This window comes from Apodemus sylvaticus, chromosome 12 (genome assembly GCF_947179515.1).
Source record: "Apodemus sylvaticus chromosome 12, mApoSyl1.1, whole genome shotgun sequence".
Lineage (NCBI taxonomy): Eukaryota > Metazoa > Chordata > Mammalia > Rodentia > Muridae > Apodemus > Apodemus sylvaticus.
The window spans coordinates 18,538,445-18,558,188 of NC_067483.1; the positions used below are offsets into that span (position 1 = coordinate 18,538,445).

The window sequence follows — 19,744 nt, forward strand, 5'->3', positions numbered from 1 at the left end:
TGACACTGGTGCGCTCTTGCTTTTTTTCCTGTGTGAGAAACAAGAATGGCCACGTGAAGGCTAGTGAGGGAAATCAAGAAAAGCAGAAAATGGTAATCAATGTCCCACGTAACAAAGTTATCTAAAAGGGTAGCAGAAGTCTTGTTCCTGCTGATAGAGGAACTGACCCTGATCCAAGTCACACCCTGGGTTCTGTTCTAGTGCTGCAAGAAAGAGCAGAACACACTTTCTCACAGAATACTTTAAAGGATACCTTAACAGATCAGCAACAAATTATGCACAGATAATGTTTTCCATTTCATGGCCCATTATTATTACACTTGAAACTGTCTGTTTTTTTTTCTTAGAAACACACCAGTAGAAACCGTATTAATTGCTGTTAATTGGCAACCTACCAGAGGGATTTAGCTTGGAATGTATGAATTACAATTTGTCATAATTCACGTCTCTGCATGTAGTCTTGCATGGAAAATGTTGGCAGTTAATAATTCAGACAAGAACCCAGCTGTCTACCTCTCTGAGTTATTTGAAGCTTTGGCCAAGATAAGCCTGCAAAAGGAAGAGTGTTCTGGCTTGTGAAAGTGAAGCAAGGGTGGGGCTCAGAAGAAGGAGGGGCTACTAATTTTTTTAAAGTTTCTTCAGTTAAAAGTTACCTAACTTTTCAGCCACCGTCTTTTACTAAAGCACAATTTGTCAAGTTTGCTCCAGGAGAGGGAAATAAGGTATTGTAAATATTTCTTTGATTAAAAAAATGTTTACATTTTAATTATTGTAGTACCTAGCAAATTAGTGAGACATGTGCTTGAAACTCAAGATAATTAGGTGAGGTTCCATTCTTACAGCATTTTTCTGAACAAGTCAGATATTTAGCATTGAACTGGTTTAAATTTTGATTGACTAAGAGGAAGATAGCATTAATTTCAAGGAAGCTGTGACTGTTCTAGTTTGAGTTGTGAGAAACATGAGTGGATTTCTGTCTTCCAGTCATGTCTGGATTTGCCAGCTAGTAAGTTGTATCTGCTAATTTAACAAAGGGAAATAAAGAATTCTTTAAATAATTGAATCCTACCCCTCTAACCCTTTATATAGGGTGGCTTGGCAGTGCGACTTTAACATGTGGAACTAATGGTTTGGCCATGTCTTCTCTATAACCCGTTCTCCTGCCTGTCAGCACGCCATTTACCTCTAGGTCCTTTCTCTGATGTGGGACACATGAGTCTCTGAGCACAGTTTACCCTTCAGAACCACTCCACCATAACAGCTCCCTCAGAAAAGTGTTCTGGCAAGTAAAGAAATGCTGGGAGACAATTACATTTTCTGTTTCCAGCAGCTTCATAATGTTAGATTCAGAGCTGTCATCAGAGGGGAAGAGCAAGATACCTTAGGTATTCTTCATGGGACAAAGGACAAGGTGTTCCCCTTTTGTTCCATCCTCTGCTTCTTTCTTATCCATCTTTTAAACCTCTTATGTTGGTCCTAGTTACTCAATCTTGCTCTTACCATCAAAATCCTACAGACCACTAGCTATACTGACCATGAGATTTGTATTCATAGTAAAGAGAACAGGGTTGCACTTCTCTCTGTTCATTACCTATAAATCCTTAGTCAGCCCATCTAATTTCTCTGGTCCGGAGCCTTTAGGAGATTAAATGGGAGTGTTGGACTATGGTGGTTCTAAGATTCTGTCCAAGCTATTGTGCTAGGGGTATGCTTATTGATAACGGTAGATTTTATGATCATTTCTTTTTACTTTCTTCATGTCCTCTTCAGTGTGTATAGCTAGTATTATACATAATATATTCTATATATTCAGTTTCAAAAATTTTCAAAATAGTGATTCATTTTGTAAATGATACAGTAAGGGTATGGGCAGATAGTTAAATCAATAAAGTACTTGCATTATAAGAATAAAAACCTGAGGTTGATCCCCAGAGTTCATGTAAAAAGATAGGCATGGTAATTCCCATTTATGATGTCAGTGCTAGGGAGGTAGAGACAGGTAGATCCTTGAGACTTGCTAGTCAGACAGCCTACCTCTCTCCATAATTTCATCCCAGTGATACACCTTGTCTCAAAACATATGGTGGGCATCCCATGAGAAACAACTGAAGATTACCATATAACTCTACATGTATGTATATCCACACATACATACACACATATGCATGTATAACACATATACATACATACATGGAGGAAGAGAAAGACAGACAGACACTGACACAAACGTAAACACAGATACAGAGAAAATGAGACTATGACTTAAGCTTCTGATTACTCAATATTTATATCAAAATTATTTCCAATAAAATCTTATCTTAGAACTCTGTACCTTGCAGGAATTATTTTCGACTGTTGGGTTAGGTGGTAGTTTAATAGTTCCTTAGAGTTGTTTTTAAAAATGGGCATTGTCAGAGAGGTTTTTAGCTTGTATGTTCTAGGCTATACTTTATACATTACTGCTGATATTAATAAGATAAAATATGTGGTTATTAACTATTTTCAAGACGATATTTCCTTTATTTGAGAAACATTAGATTTCCAGGAACTTAGTGTGCATAAATAAATTCAATATTTAATATCATTGACATGTTGAGATATAAAATCTCTGGGCTTTAAGACATTGCTTGCTCTTTGTCTGTGAAAGGTTTGTCACAGAGCCAAACATTTTTCCTGTGACTGTATCTCACAGGTTTTACAAATATAAATTGGGTAATCAAAGAGTAAGGTGAATACTTATGGTCTTGAAGGAAGTAGAGTTCCTGATAAGATGGTATCCCATGGGGTGTGAGTACTAGCAAATTTCCAAGACTTTATGAAAGTGTAGAGTAACCACACAACAGGAAGGGTTTTATTTTTTCAAAGAACATTTACTTAGGCTCAGCAGGAGATTTCACCATGGGTACAAACCACACCTTGGGTGTGACCCTGAGTCTGGAAAGCTGTGTGATCAAATGTAACTTAATGCGTGGAAAGGATTTCAACAGAATTACTGTAAAAACAATGTTATGACCACAATCTATTCACACCTGGTCTTCATTCCAGTTTTGACCACAGAGAGAAAGCTTTTGTCTTTCCTAAAGCCTTTGTCGTAGGTTTCTTAGTAAGAAATGGGATGTTGGGACAAGACTCAACTCCTCACAGCACGAGTACCTACAAAAGGTCTTGGGCTTAGGTGTTCACCAATTCAGTATCGGTCACTTAATAAATTTGAAAAGTATTTGACTATAAAACAACAAACATTAAGTTATTTTAAATTAAAATTCCAGAGCAATTAAAGATGAAATTTAGAAAATGATATAATATACCAAAATGGAAATTTTTGAGTTCTCTTGTTAAAGGAAAGTGAATAGCAAAAAGATTTTTCAACTTAACTGTGCATAATATTAAGGTAAAGTAAATAATACACAGTGTATGTCTAGATTACCTGTAGGTAATGAAAAAGTACCTATAAAGAACAGTTTGGGGCAAAGTGCTGAACTATATGCTGTTAGGTATATAAGGCAATATATGAAGAAAATATTTCCAAGAGGCTTGGGAAATGAGAAAACTATGGGATGGCACTAATCTGTAACTGCTCAGAATGTAGCTGTTTTCTGTGTCACATACCACCATGAAACTTTGAGGTAAGTCTCTTATATTCTATGTTTTTTTTAGTTTAGAATATATAAAACAGTAGTGCTGAGAAGATTAGAATTTCATTAAAATCAATTCAATTCTTATGAATAGTTGTACGTATAGCTGAATCTCTGGACATATACTTTAACAAAAATAAATAAATGGAAAAGATTTAAGAGCTGCATTTTTCTCTGTCTTATCATCTTTATAGGTTTGCCCAATGGCTTCACTAGCAGTATCCATCAACCAGTTTGCTCTGGAGTTTAGCAAAAAGCTAGCTGAGTCTGCTGAGGGTAGAAACATCTTCTTTTCCCCCTGGAGCATATCAACTTCTTTGGCTATGGTGTATTTGGGAACCAAAGGTAATACTGCAGCCCAGATGTCCCAGGTGAGTGGAGATAACCCTCATTCCCCCAATGTATAAAACTTAAATGGTATTTTGTGGTTTTTTTTTTTTTCATTTTTTTTTTTAGTTAGTTGTTTAATTTCAGTTGAGTCCTGAAAATCTAGTAGTACACATTTTACAATAATATCTGTCAAAACACTCAGAAAATACTGTTCCATAAAAGGAAGTTCAGATGCATCCATTTGAAATTGTTGGGGCATATTTCTGTAAGTTCAAGGCAAGCCTGGTCTAAATCGCAAGTTCCAGGTCTAAATAGCAAGTTAGAACTACATGGTAACATCCTGTCTCAACAACAGCAAGAAATCTGTTCTTTGAAAATTTCTTCAAGAACCTGTCTGCTCCTGAAAAAAAAAAAAAAAGCTAAATGATAGATCAGACATTTTAATTTAGCACCAACCAGTTTTATTTTGATGATAAACTTGTTTCTAAAAGTAATTTCTGAACTTTAAGCAGTAGAACTGTTCAGCACTCTTCTGATAGAGAAAATTCAAAAAGTCTGGCTGAGTGTAGTGGTGAACTGTAACCCCAGCCTTTGAGATGTCCCAGCAGGAGGATAGTCATGAGTTCTAGACCAGCCTGCAGAACACAGTGAATTTTATTGCAGCCTAGAAATACAAGACAACACCCTATCTTGAACAAAACAACAACAGAATTCTGTTTCCATATTTTGTTTGGTCACATCTTTACTTAAACCACAGTTGCCTGAATCTAAAGAGTTTAGAGATTGTATTAAAACATGAAAACTCTGTTGTATAAAATTATTTGTTATAAGTTTCCCCAAAGTGTGTTGTACAACACACACACACACACACACACACACACACACACAGAGAGAGAGAGAGAGAGAGAGAGAGAGAGAGAGAGAGCAAAAGTGTCATGTGTATGTATATGTGAAATCAGCTATGTGAATGCATACAACCAATGATACAATGATTATTAATTTGTATATCAGGCTTACCCATAAATAAATTCTTAGGTGTATTCCATTTTGAGTCTATTTCACATGCAATATATGTCTGGGTAATGCTTGTCTCTGCTGTAACTATCACTGACTTCAGTCGCAGTGAATCTAATGAACTTGCTATGCACCTAATTATCCTAGGGGAGGTTGCCTTTACTCTGTTATTATGAGTCAATACATCTTGTGGTAGGATGTACTTACTGCTTTTGCAATCTGGGTCCAGGATGTTACACCGTGGCATACTTCAGGGGAAACAGAAGAACCACATCCTTCCTGCTAGCTTCCAAGTGAAATGCTGGCATAAACATGAAGGTTATGTGTGTTCATGTTAACTAGATGTCTGCAAGTTATATGCAGAGGGTGTACACAAATTCACTAAACTCTGATACTTTGTACAAACAAATATCATTAGACCCCACAGCTGTAGGCTGTGTCCTCAAGATTTCTTCCCTATTTCAGGCACAGTCATAGCTCTTGGCTATTTTATCAGTGCTTCTGACCAAACGATATAAAGCAAAGTTCCCACATCACGTTCATTAATCTCAATTAATGTTCCAGTGTGGCTCACAAAAGTCTGGAAGATGCTTATATATTGACTCATCATAAAGAATAATACAAGTGATGCAGATGACGAAAAGTGTAGGATAATGTATAGAGGACAGAAGCTGACAGCATCTATAACCTTTTCTAAGACACTAACCTTTGGGACTCTCTAGATGTTCACTTACTTTCTGAACCCTGTGTTCTGACATTTTAGGGAGACTTCATTGTGTTTTTGAAAGACGATGGTCAAGCTGGGTGGTGGTGGTGCACGCCTGTAATCCCAGCACTCTAGAAGGCAGAGGCAGGCAGATTTCTGAGTTTGAGGCCAGCCTGGTCTACAGAGTGAGTTCCAGGACAGCCAGGGCTACACAGAGAAACCCTGTCTCAAAAAAAAAAAAAAAAAAAAAAAAAAAAAGAAAGATGATGGTCATATTTCAAGATAACTGGCCAAGAGTGTGATTTGCTGCTAACAGACTGACACCAAGAAAACCCAGCAAGCCTGGCTATTCTAAATTTTCTTCATCCCTTTCTGCAGTATTCTTTCCATAGCTATGGAGCAAGAGGTTTTTCTAAGAACCTCGATTAAACAAGAAATTTCATAGGATATCTTGATGGCATTGTTAAAGGCAGAAGAATGGGGAAAGTTATATTTTCAGTTTCTATGATCCTTCTTGAGGAAGAGAAATTAGTATCTGTGGCCTGGGTTTTTAAAGGAAGCAGACGAAAAGAGGCCAAGAGAAAGTTTATGCATGGTGCAAAAACATTGTTCTGCTGTGCACCCTAATGCTATTCTAACTACTTGGGAAGTAGTAAATATCATAGAAATCAGGATCAGTACCTAAATATATGAATTAAAGATGAGATATTATATATCACAAGTCATACCACTTCTAAATTTCTATGGACTGAATGTTTGAAGTTTCCATATTTGGCGTCCTAGTTCTAACCTTGTTACCACAAACCCCAGGATTTACTTCCTTTACACATGAGTATTTTCCCATGTGTAGAGTACATTTTTTCCTCTGCATTTAGGGGTTAACCTTAGTGGATTTTCTATTTTGACACTTATCTTTCTTTTCAAAATATCACTGAGCAATACACGGAAAATCAGAGAATTTTATCTCAGGATATTTTTAACATTTTGCCACGATAAAGCTGTGAGCAACTTGAAGTAGATTTTTTTTTAAAGCTTCATTTAAAGAGCTTTTAAACCACTCTGCTGGCATGGTATAAGCTCAGTCAGAACCTCTTGGCTTAACTATTTATGTGTGCTCTGTGGTTGTAAGAATTATTAATTCATATTTACGAATACGTCATTTCCTATCTGTGTTTCTCTGTCACTCACTTTTTAATTGAAATTACAGGTACTTCAGTTGAGCACTGTCGAAGACTTCAAATCTGGTCCTGATAGTGAAAAGAAAAGAAAAATGGTATTTACATATTTTGTATCCATTTGTCAGTTGTGACGGGATTGTTTTTAACAGATGTGTTTTGTGCTCAGTTCAAGCGATCCACTTCTGAGAACTTTTATTGGAAACCTTAAATATAGCAGAATATATTTCAGGATCCATAGTGCCTATGCTTTGTCAGAGCTGTGTTTCCTTCTTGTCTTATCACCCTTTTCATCCCTTTCAAGGTTTTGTTTTACTTTCAAAGTCCTTCTTGTCTGCCCTTGTAAGCTATGAAAGAAAGGCTCCTTCATTAAAATCTTATATTAATCACAAGAAGAAAATACTTTTATCTATTTTAAATAAATCATTTTTACCTTTTGCCTGTTATGCATCAAATGATTTCATCTAACTCTAAGCTCGTCATATATTATTTGGGTTTTGTTCAACAATTTTTTTTCTAATCTCTGCTCTTTTAAAGGAATTTAACTCAGGCAAGTTTGAAGAAATACAGTCTGATTTCCAGACCCTTGCTGCAGAAATCCTCAGGCCTGGAAATTCTTACATACTTAAAACAGCTAATAGGATATATGGGGAAAAAACATATCCATTTCATAATGTAAGTGTAAATGTCTTTTGTTGATTAATGGGGGAAAATGAGGCAGACATGAAACAACAAGAAAATATACATTTGTCTAGGATTCTTCAGGAAAATCTCAATGTGACCAGTATTTTTTGTAAGCAACCACTTTACAGTAGCCTGTGAATACCAAGTTCTGAAGAAAACTGTAATGGGTCTGACACAGGACTGGCTCATGACTCACAGACATGGGTACCTGGAGCTACCGTGTTTCACAAGAAAACACAGAGTGAGAAAGCATATAGTCATGTAATTGTAGGGCAGGTCTGAAGGACCCAAAGATGATGTCCATCCCAGGACTGTGGTTGGAAGCTGTCCCTGGCAACAAAGTTGACTTTGAAATGAGAATAGAGGGATGGACATTTCCCCTTCTCCAACTGCTGCCAGGATTTTAGAGGTTTTATCAACATGGAAATGATAATGGTTGACTTCTGACCAATGGAAACATCAGTGCCCCTGCTTGCCTCTCAATAGCTCCAGAGAACAGTCAGTCATTTTTCTGTTAGAAGTTTGTGCATCATACCCTTTGAAAAAAATCAAAAAGAGTAGTGGACTCAAGCATGTAAGGGTTAAAGAACAAGGGAGTCAGATAGGAAGGATGAGAAGTATGCATCCTGTAGTTTCAAGCATCTTAGGGCTGGCCGCATCAGTGAGTTCTTGGGAATTCAGAGCCTTGGGCTGTGTTAATCCTGAATCTACCAAAACCATCCAGGTATAGCCTTCAAGACACTTTCATTACTGTCAGACTTTTGGACTCCTACTTGACTCATAACCAAGAAAGTCGATCTCAGTAGCACTTGACTCAAAACAGAGGAGGGAGTGATACCTCGTATTGGAGGTGGGGGGCATATTGCTTCATATGTTTTTGTTTTTGTTTTGCTGGATTATAAATTCCAATGTAGATCTCACAGGCCTTCTTAGGGAATAGGATTAATTATTGACTTTTACTTCTTAAAGACCTCCAAGGAGTAAGTCAACTAACACTGCACCTTCAAGGGGGCCTGGGAGAAACCACATTCCCAGGGCAGGTGCTGCAGCAGCTGCGACCTCAGTTACTGCCAGCTGTGATGAGAACCATAGGGTGCAACATCAAAGATCTAAAGGCAGCTGCCAGGGTTCTGACCTCACTTCTGGTCAATTGCCAGGCAGAATGTAATTTGCTCCAGGCTGCCCTAAGTTTCTGAGCATTTGGGGATCTCCTCAGTCAACTTACAGACCCCGAGTTCTCACTATGTTCTCATGCCTCCCACAGAAAGCCATGTCCAGCTCTGAAAATCCTTTGTGACTTATAGTCTCCTCTTTACATTCTACTTTAAGTTCCATACCTGAAGAAAGCAAACAAACAAACAAAAAACAAAACAAAACATCCATGCAAGTAATCTTATATAGACTGAGCAGGATGCATTTATATATTTAAGAATATTTATGTATATACATATACATAGATGTACAAAAAACATTTAAAAATGCAGGTCATGAGTTTGAAAGAGATCAAGAAGTATACTGGAAAGCTCGAAAGGAGGAAAAGAAAGGAGTATATAATGCAATTATATATATATATAGTAAAAAAAAAAAAAAGAAGTCAAGAAGCAGTTACCAAAGCATAGAACCATGGCTAGGCAGATTTCCCTTCTGTACCTGTAGTACTGTATGGCTAGTTTTGGTTTTGAAGGGGACTAGATTTTCAATTAAACCCATACCAGGAATGAAGAAATAGAGATGTATGAGTGGGGTGTGAGCCTGCAGTTGCTCTCCTTATTTATTTTTATTTAAAATAATGTATACAAAATTAATTTCTCAGTTTGGGATTTTGCCTGTATCTTTCAGAAATATTTGGAGGACGTGAAAACATATTTTGGTGCAGAACCACAGTCTGTTAACTTTGTCAAAGCTCCTGGACAGATCAGGAAGGAGATCAACTCCTGGGTTGGAAGCCAGACTGAGGGTAAGCTGTTGCCCAGGGCACAGCCAACAGCTTGCTCTAGGCTTCAACTTATTTGTATGGAATTGTGCCATGCATGCTTATGTATTTCCTTAATGGGACTGTGGGACACATGCTAAATATTCAGAACTTTTATTTCTATTTATACCTCTAAGTTTTAGATCAGTACCTTTTCCAGTAAGACCTGTTTGAAATGCAGAATTCAAACTTCCATGTCTACTTAAACACAAAGAGTGTTTTGTTCTTCAGTTCATCATTCTGGGGTCTCCCATTACCAAGATAGACAACCAAGTGAGCTTTGCAGGATCACATTGAAATTCCAGGGTAGATGAGTTTTAACTTACTCTATCTCTAGGAGTTCCAGAATCATTACAGGGGCATGAAGGCTGGAATCTGAGGGGTTTTTTCCTATTAGTAATTGACTTACTTGGACTTGCCCAGTTCTTTGGCCTAGTCTCCTTAATTGACAATTTGAAGTATGTCATGGCATCAGCCTAACCTTCTCAACATTTGTGTCTAAATTTCCTTCTTCCTATGAGTTCAGGAGTCACTAGCCTGGGGTTTACTCTAGTTAAGTATGGCATGATCTTAACTTGATCAAATCTGCAGAAATTCTCTTTCCAAATAAAATCACATAATATCCTGGGAGTTAGAATGTAAAGATTTTGGAGGATTGGAAAATTAGACATTCAATGATTTCCTCACAAAAATGGATATTCTTAATATTATCTTGAGGAACAGTCAGATAAACTCAAATTGAGAATTTGAGGATATTCTGCACAACAAAGGGCGTTTTTTCAAATGTGTCCAAGTCAACAAAAAACAATAAAGTATGGACTGACTGTTCAGAGTAAAAAAAACTACAAAGAAATTACAACAAAGTGCAGCTTGAGATCCTGTCTTGATTTCTGGTGTGGAGGAGGCGTTGTGGATTATGAAGGGACTGGGGGTGTTTTAATTAGAACTGATGATTTTGAATGCAGCTTGTTAAGAACATTTTATTGAAGCTAACTTTCTGTTTTGTTTCCTTGGCAGACACCAGTTTCTATGGTTTAATAATAATGTAGTAAGCTGGGCTTGTAAACTCTTCCCACTGGAGACTGAGTCAAAGAGATATTGAGTCTAGGGCTTGCTGAGGCTGTGTGTTGAGTTCTCTACACTAGCCTTGGGCTGAGTAAAAGAGTGTTTGTCAAACATGGAAACAAACAAGCTAGCTAAATAAATCAGTATTTGTAGTCAACAATTTTATAAATATGGCATTGAAGAGGTCAGCTCAGGAAGTTTGGAAAATTCCACCAGATCCCTCCCCTCCTGGAAAAGAAAGGTCATAGAGCACATAGGCACCCATCCCCTCCAGAAGGGAGGGGCTAATTACATTCCTCAGACTACAGGGGGCGCTGACCATTGGACACCTGCAGATGAGGGAACTTCTTGCTACCTCATTCCCCATGGTCCTCTCTGGCGTCCTCAGTAGCTAAGACTCAGTGGAGTCTTACAACTTCATGTAGATGCAACTATCCTTGCCCTGTTATTTATTGCTAGGAGAAAAGTATATTTTGCAGGAAGTAGTGTAATTCAAGATTTTTTCAAAGTTTACATTTTATTTTCCTTGTTACTCATAGTATCTGAAAATAATAACTTTGTGTCTCCCTACTATGTAACCAACACATTCCATATTCTTGCTCTGATTCATGAATTAGCATTTTGGGTCAAAGGTTAGTGAAAGTAACCCTCGAAGCCTATAGATACTGCCATGTATCTGCTTAATGTCACTGTAAAATAACTAGTACCACAGAAGTTAAGATATCTTTTTATCTAGCAATTCTTCATAGCTATTGAGAAAAACGTGCTGTTGTGGATTGGTTCTAAAGCTATTTGTGTTAATTTGGCTCCCAAAATTACATGAGAACCAGCTTGTCTGCCTGTAAAATGCTGAGGGTTCCTATCCCCAGTTGGCCTTGATTGGTGAAATAAAGTTGCCTTGGCCAATGGCTGGCCAGAGAGATAGAAGGAGGACCTTAGATTTCCTAGGCAAGGGAACAGGAGAGAAAGTGGCCCAGGGGCCACTGCTCAGATTGGATCTGGGCTAGCAAAAGTGGCCCAGCCTTTGGGCTGCTTAGGGTATATGAAACAAAAGGCTGTGTGTGTGTGTGTGTGTGTGTGTGTGTGTGTGTGCCCGCATGTGTCTTTCATTCAGGAATCCAGAACATTTTGGTGGGCAGTAGCAAGAAGCCTGTGGGAGTTCAGAGCAGATTAACAATTTACTGCTTCATAATACTTAATCATAAGTTGTTCTATCCATTAAATATCTGAAAAGAAAATTTAAAAAGAAAATTTTTTCAAGAAAAAAGTTAAAAAGTGGTTATCTAATCAATCTAATCTAAATTAAGCCTAATTAATCATGCATATTCCAATAGCCATTTTGAGACCTATCCTGCTCTTGTAGGTAAAATTCCAAATCTTCTCCCAGATGACTCAGTAGATGACAAGACTAAGATGGTTCTGGTGAATGCCCTTTATTTTAAAGGAATCTGGGAGCATCAGTTCTCGGTGAAAAACACCATGGAAAGACCTTTCAGAATAAACAAGGTACGAGTCAGCTAAAAAACACTTTGAATTTTCACATGACCTTGCAAAAACAACATATCCTATATTAAATCTATCCTTTTCTAATATCTTACTGTATCCTAGTTCTAATTAGGGAAGGAAAGGCTGGGGTCAAAGCTATTTCCCTGTTTTTCTCTGAATATAAGTTATAATTTATCAGTTCACACTGCGGAGCATGTGGGACCTAGGTGGAGTGGGTTTTATGTTTATTTCTCAGTTAAGAAATAGAGGTAGCTAAGGAAGTAGAAGTATGTCTGAGTTACACTTCCAGAACTAATAATTACTGCATTTATATAAGTTCTACTGTTTCTATTCATTTAATTTTAGCCAAATGTATGCATGGGTGCGGGCATGCTGATACAGAGGTAGAGACATATCTGAGAGACTCCAAGGGCTGTAAGCTTGCCAACACCAAGACAAAATCCCTCAGATAAACAATTTGAAAGACGGAAAGATGGTAGCTCATGATTTTAGAGCTGTAGTCCATGGTCACCTGTCCCAGTAGACCATTAATGCCGAAAGTCAATCACAAAACAAAGTTACTGCATTTATGGTAGAGGTGAGGTAAAGACACATACACAGAGGAAGAGAGGGAGGGATGGAGGGAGGGGAGAGAGAGAGAGAGAGAGAGAGAGAGAGAGAGAGAGAGAGAGAGAGAGAGAGGTGTCTTAGGGAGACTCAAAACTATCTGTAACTCCAACTCCAGGGTATCTGATGCCTCTTCTGTTCTCTGTAGGTATTTGTATACATAAGAGAGTCCTTTATCTGACAATATTTTACAAGTATTTCTTTCAAACATATTGCTTGATTTTCATTTTTTAATGTATTTCATAGATTTCTCAAACATTTGTGTGTAAAATGGCCCATAGTTTCTGGGGGTCATTAGCACCTTTATGGTTTTCACACATTGCTCCTTTTAAGCACTTAGTAGAATCCACTTACTGTGGTATAAACACATTGCCTAGTAGATGGTCAAGATAAGAGCCATTTTGTTTTACTTCCACTGATGTTCTTAGTAGAATTTTCCAGAAGCTACATAGGGAAAGCTTTAGTATTTACTGGACGATCACTAGTTTTGCAAAAGTGCAAGATGAAGAGAAACCAATGGTGAACGAATGAAGAATCTGTGACTTTATTGTTCCTTTTTACAGACCACAAGCAAACCAGTGCAGATGATGTCAATGAAACAGAGTCTTCAAGTTTTCCACGTTGAGGAGCTGCAAACCATAGGCCTGCAACTCCACTACCAGAACCGTGACCTCAGCCTGCTTCTGCTGCTGCCAGAAGAAATGGATGGCCTGGAACAGGTAAATCCATCAGTCTGTCTGATATAAGATAGATTCTGTGTTTGCTGCTGTGCTTTGGAGAGTAAAGCATGAGGACCTGTCCTCCCTGATGTTAAATTTCTGCATGGGAGGATATCCTTTGAGCCCGATATGCTTTGGGTCCTGGCTACTTTGTCTTCTAACAATGCTCATATTTTATGAAATCCTATAAAGTTAATATTACTACTTATTTTAGAAAGGTTAGGTAACTATAGACACCTCTAGCACAGGTGGGCACATATATAGACACATGCACACAGATATGGAGGCTCTTATTACAAATCATGGTCACAGATGGAGTTGACTTGGATCTTCTCGGGTTAGTAGAAGCTACCTAATTCAAGATTAACTTGTATTTAGAATTGCTAACTTTAAAAAAAACTTTTTATTGATTCTTTGTGAGTTTCATATTATGTACCACAGTTCTACTCATTTCTCTATCCCCTTATATCTGCCCTTGCAACCTCCCCCCCAAAAATAACACACACACACACACACACACACACACACACACACACACACACACAAACAAAAGAAAACAAAAGAGAGGAAAAAAATCCCATTGTGGAGGTTGGAGTGAGCCACAGTGTGTCCCACAGTATATCCCTCTGTCCACATATTTTCACTTGCAATTGTTCATTGTAATGAGTCCCTGGTCTGGGTCAAGACCTCTGGCTTGTGTGGCACCATTAATTTTAGCTTTTCGCCCAGATTCTTTCTGGTTTTCCTATTCAACTGTGCTGCCTGGGTGAGGCTCAGTGCTCTCCTGAGTGATGCTGCTGGTGATGCTGGTGAGAGACTGCTGTGGCAGACCCCTGAGTGACATTCCTCATCTATGCTAGGGGGTTTGGTGACAAGCTGTGTCTGTGGTCTTGCTATGCCTTGTGCTGGAGGGCAGTGTATGGGTGGTATGTCATTCTAAGGGTCTCTGTCTGCCTTCCTCCTCCCACACTGTGCTACCTGGACTTGATTTGATTTGATTTTTATGATTTCTAGGTGTAAGGCAGTTTTGGTCACCAAGCCAGTCATCAAGCTAGGAAAAACAAAGGACTGATATCTGCTCTACCCTGACTCGTGTAGAAGCAATACCACCAATGAGATGTTTCCTTGTCCCTTGCAGGGGTGGGCGCTAACCTCTTATTATATTAAACAAACTAAAGTGTTATTATTCTCATGATTCTGTTTGTAAACAATATTTAGATTTTAAGAATGAGGTATAAGGAACAACCCTATTAAAAAATGGGGTACAGAGCTAAACAAAGAATTCTCACCTGAAGAACTTCGGATGGCGGAGAAGCATCTTAAAAAATGCTCAACTTCATTAGTCATTAGGGAAATGCAAATCAAAACAACCCTAAGATTTCATCTTACACCAGCCAGAATGGCTAAGATTAAAAATTCAGGAGACAGCAGGTGTTGGAGAGGGTGCTGAGAAAGAGGAACACTCCTCCACTGCTGGTGGGGTTGCAAATTGGTACAACCACTCTGGAAAGCAGTCTGGCGGTTCCTCCGAAAACTGGGCACCTCACTTCCAGAAGATCCTGCTATACCACTCCTGGGCATATACCCAGAGGATTCCCCACCATGTAATAAGGATACATGCTCTACTATGTTCATAGCAGCCCTATTTATAATTGCCAGATGCTGGAAAGAACCCAGGTATCCCTCAACAGAAGAGTGGATACAAAAAAATGTGGTATATCTACACAATGGAGTACTATTCAGCCATTAGAAACAATGAATTCATGAAATTCTTAGGCAAATGGATGGAGCTAGAGAACATCATACTAAGTGAGGTAACCCAGACTCAAAAGGTGAATCATGGTATGTACTCACTAATAAGTGGTTATTAACCTAGAAAACTGGAATACCCAAAACATAATCCACACATCAAATGAGATACAAGAAGAAAGCAGGAGTGGTCCCTGGTTCTGGAAAGACTCAGTGAAACAGTATTTGGCAAAACCAGAACGGGGAACTGGGAAGGGGTGGGAGGGAGGACAGGGGAAGAGAAGGGGGCTTACGGGACTTTCGGGGAGTGGGGGGGGGCCAGAAAAGAGGAAATCATTTGAAATGTAAATAAATTATATCGAATAAAAAAAAAGAATGAGGTATAAGAATAGATAGGTCAAATAAATACAGTCACATGATTTTTAATTTTGTATCATTTTATTATAGATTGATGACAATTTCCTCAAAATGTGTCATTTGGTCTGTCAGCAGCTGAAAGCTACTATTATTCTAAACCTTTGGAACCTGATACTTCATTGCTGAGCAAGACCAAGCACCTTGTAACTAGATTAAGGGCTCCAGTTCTGGAAGTGCTGTGGTAGGAAGCTCTGGAAATAGTCTGGATGATGTGGTTGAGGTGCAAGAGTAACTTGGATGGCAACTGCTTGTGCACATGAGGTGTTTACCTACAGAAGAAATAACTCATGGGAACCTGGAAGCCATACTAAATGCATAAAAGGTTTTCATGTTCAATAATCCTTGTTTATGTCAGAGTTTAGGATTACTTCTATTTATGGAAGTCACTGGCAGACCCTCTTCAGATTGATATATACAACAACTTTTGGGGAGGATTAACTTCCTTTCTGGTGTCTTGGAGCACACAGGGCTCTTGTGTACTAAGTGGGCTTTCTAGGATGGAACTAGTTCTCAGACCCAAATAAATCTCTTTAATTTATTTTGTTATCTTATGTGTATGAGTATTTTGTCTGCATGTATGTCTACATACTGTGTGTGTAGTGTGTGTGTTGACTAGAAGAGCATATTGGATGTCTTGGAACTGGAGATGTATAGACAGCTGTAATCCACCATGGAGAGGCTAGAATAAGAGTCAAGGTCCTTTAGAAGAGCAGCTAGTACTCTGAATGACTGGGGCATTTTTCTAGCCTTCAAAGTAATCTTTTCGATCACTTGTATTTATATATGAGTATTTATATAATTATAAATATGGTGTGTTGCACAACTCTTTAAAAAAACTTTTTTTAATCAAGTAGACAATCTTCAGGAGAAAAGAACCTCTCCCTGTACTATCTCCATTTAGACTGCTCATCCTATTAAGCCTGATCAACCTTGCGTCTGATTAAATATATATCTAAATGGAACATTAGCCACTCTTGCAATAGATATCCTGTCTTTCTTTGTCTATTTTTAAATTTTCCATATGTACCATGCTCTTAATGTTATGTTTCCATGATTGTGCTAGTAAACAGAAAAGGTTTTTATATTGTTCTTCAAAATGTGTGAAACTAGAGAGGATGGTAGTGATAAAAATCTGTGTAGATTAATAAATATTACAGTCATGGCAGGCTGCTTCTTAGTAATCCAGAGTCCTGAGATTGAATATATTGTAACATTATTAATGTATACCATTTACAAATATGTCTCTTATAGCCAAAAATTGGGTTTATAAAACTCTCAAATGAATAAAAGCATATGCTTTGGTGAAAAAAATTAATAAAATGTTAAATCTATATGCATATACAAGTATACCTATGCACACATTCATACATTATCCTTGGAACTTTCAAATTATTAAGGGGAGTTGTGATATCTTATGCCCAATATAAAACTGTACTCATAAGATTTGGAGTTTTTCTTTTTCTCCCTTTTCATTCTTTATTGACATCATTTATAATATTCTCATTATAAAATATACACATTTAATTTTCTCTGAGATTTTGTTTTCAATGAGCTGTTTCCAATGTTAAGAAAATGGGCTATTTGTGCCCTGGGTCACTGAAATTTACACCTAAAAAAAAATCTCTTATGGGAGGAGATGTTGATTTTGGTCTTGATTTCAGTCCATGCTGGCAAAGGGGCTGTGGTAGAGTAGCTTACTTCATAGTGGGCAGGAAACAGGAACTAGAAGGGATCAGAGGAAGATACAGCCATCAAGGACACACTTCCCTCCTCCAGCCAGGCACTACCTTCCACCACAGTTCTGTCACCTCTCAATAGTCTACTCAAAGATTAACATGTTCATTACTTTAGAGTCCTCATGATCTAATTCTCTAAAGAAATGCTCTCACTGACACAATCATAAGTGTCCTTAACTAATCTATTAGTAGCTTCTAATCTAATAAGTTGACAGTAAAGACTCATACATGTCTTAACATACAACTTACACTACAGTATATGCTTTGTGTTAAAAAAATCAAGTGCTTGATTATAGTAGGATATTTTAGTATAGTTGACAACTTGCATACTGTGATAGGAGTATTTCCCTTTCAAAACAAAGTCTAATTCTTCTGTTTCCTATGAGCTATTATCTGCAAAACAGAAACTCAATTCTTCAACAGTAGGAAGTTCTCAACACTTAACCAGTAAACTTCCAAATGTGTGTTTTGCTGCCCTAGGCAGAGGGAGTGATGATACTCTCTTTAATAGCCTATTTTTTTCCTCTGACTTACTGACTCTTTCTGGGTTCTGATCCTGCAGCTGGAGAGAGCCATCACTTATGAGAAACTAAATAAGTGGACCAGTGCAGACATGATGGACACATACGAAGTACAGCTGTACCTCCCCAAGTTCAAGATGGAGGAGAGTTATGACCTCAAGTCAGCCCTGAGAGGTATGGGGATGACTGATGCTTTTAGCCCGGGTAAAGCTGATTTCTCAAACATGTCTTCAGAGAGAAACCTATTTTTGTCCAATGTTTTCCATAATACTTTTCTGGAAATAAATGAAGAAGGCACAGAGGCTGCAGCTGGCACTGGAAGTGAAGTCAGTCTTAGAATGAAGGCACCTTCCTTTGAATTCAATGTAGATCATCCATTTCTATTTTTCATCAGGCACAACAAAACCAAAAGCATTCTTTTTTGTGGAAGATTCTGCTCCCCCTAGACTCTGCATCTCTCATTTAATGAAAACATCTTATAGTACAAAACAAACACACAAAAACCCATGTTATGAGATTGCAAATCAGATATCACAAAATCAGCCCATAGTCTATTCACATTTCATGCTTGAATATTAATAAATGAACATACAAAGAATGTGTTCTATTGATCCTGTCATGTCTGTTTATTTATTTATTACCACCTGTACATCGTTTTGTTTTAGAGTGACTTTTTTTCATTTATTTTTATTTTTTATTCGGTATATTCTTTATTTACATTTCAAATGATTTCCCCTTTTCTGGCTCCCCACTCCCCGAAAATCCCATAAGCCCTCTTCCCGCCCCCTGTTCCCCATCTACTCCTTCCCACTACCCTCTTCTGGTATTCCCTTATACTCTTGCACTGAGTCTTTCCAGAACCAGGGGCCACTCCTCCGTTCTTCTTGGATGTCGTTTAATATGTGGATTATGTCTTGGGTATTCAAAGTTTCTAGGCTAATATCCACTTATCAGTGAGTGCATACCATGATTGATCTTTTGAGACTGGGTTACCTCACTTAGTATGATGTTCTCCAGCTCCATCCATTTGTCTAAGAATTTCACGAATTCATTGTTTTTAATGGCTGAATAGTACACCATTGTGTAAATATACTGCATTTTTTGTATCCATTCCTCCATTGAGGGACATCTGGGTTCTTTCCAGCTTCTGGCTACTACAAATAGGGCTGCTATGAACATAGTGGAGCATGTGTCCTTATTACATGCTAGGGAATCCCCTGGGTATATGCCCAGGAGTGGTATAGCAGGGTCCTCCGGAAGTGTCACACCCAGCTTTCTGAGGAACCTCCAGACTGATTTCCAAAGTGGTTGCACCATCTTGCAATCCCACCAGCAGTGGAGGAATTTTCCTCTTTCTCCACATCCTTGCCAACACCTGCTGTCTCCTGATTTTTTGACCTTAGCCATTCTGACTGGTGTGAGGTGAAATCTCAGGGTTGTTTTGATTTGCATTTCCCTAATGATTAATGATGTTGAACATTTCTTAAGGTGCTTCTCAGCCCTCCAAAGTTCTTCATGTGAAAATTCTTTGTTTAGCTCTGTACCCCATTTTTTAATGTGGTTATTTGGTTCTCTTGGTTCTACCTTCTTGAGTTCTTTGTATATATTAGATATTATCTCTCTGTCAGATTTAGCGTTGGTGAAGATCCTTTCCCAATCTGTTGGTTGACGTTTTGTCCTTTTGACAGTGTCCTTTGCCTTACAGAAACTTTGTAGTTTTATGAGGTCCCATTTGTCTATTCTTGATCTTAGAGCATAAGCTATTGGTGTTCTGTTCAGGAACTTTTCCCCTGTGCCCATGTCCTCAAGGGTCTTCCTCAGTTTCTTTTCTATTAGTTTCAGTGTGTCAGGTTTTATGTGTAGGTCCCTGATCTATTTGGAGTTGAGCTTAGTACAAGGAGATAAGAAT

At 38.1% G+C, this 19,744-nt stretch overlaps 1 protein-coding gene across 1 annotated transcript; it reads left to right on the plus strand.

Annotated features, from left to right (window-relative positions):
• Positions 1-616: 616 nt before the first annotated feature.
• On the plus strand, positions 617-18,433 carry Serpinb10 (serpin family B member 10). Its single transcript, XM_052200708.1, has 8 exons — positions 617-722; positions 3,830-4,006; positions 6,893-6,958; positions 7,398-7,535; positions 9,384-9,501; positions 11,945-12,087; positions 13,257-13,412; positions 17,877-18,433. Exons 2-8 carry the CDS (start codon positions 3,839-3,841, stop codon positions 18,279-18,281), a joined length of 1,194 nt encoding a protein of 397 aa, XP_052056668.1. The 5' UTR covers positions 617-722; positions 3,830-3,838; the 3' UTR covers positions 18,282-18,433.
• Positions 18,434-19,744: the final 1,311 nt, after the last annotated feature.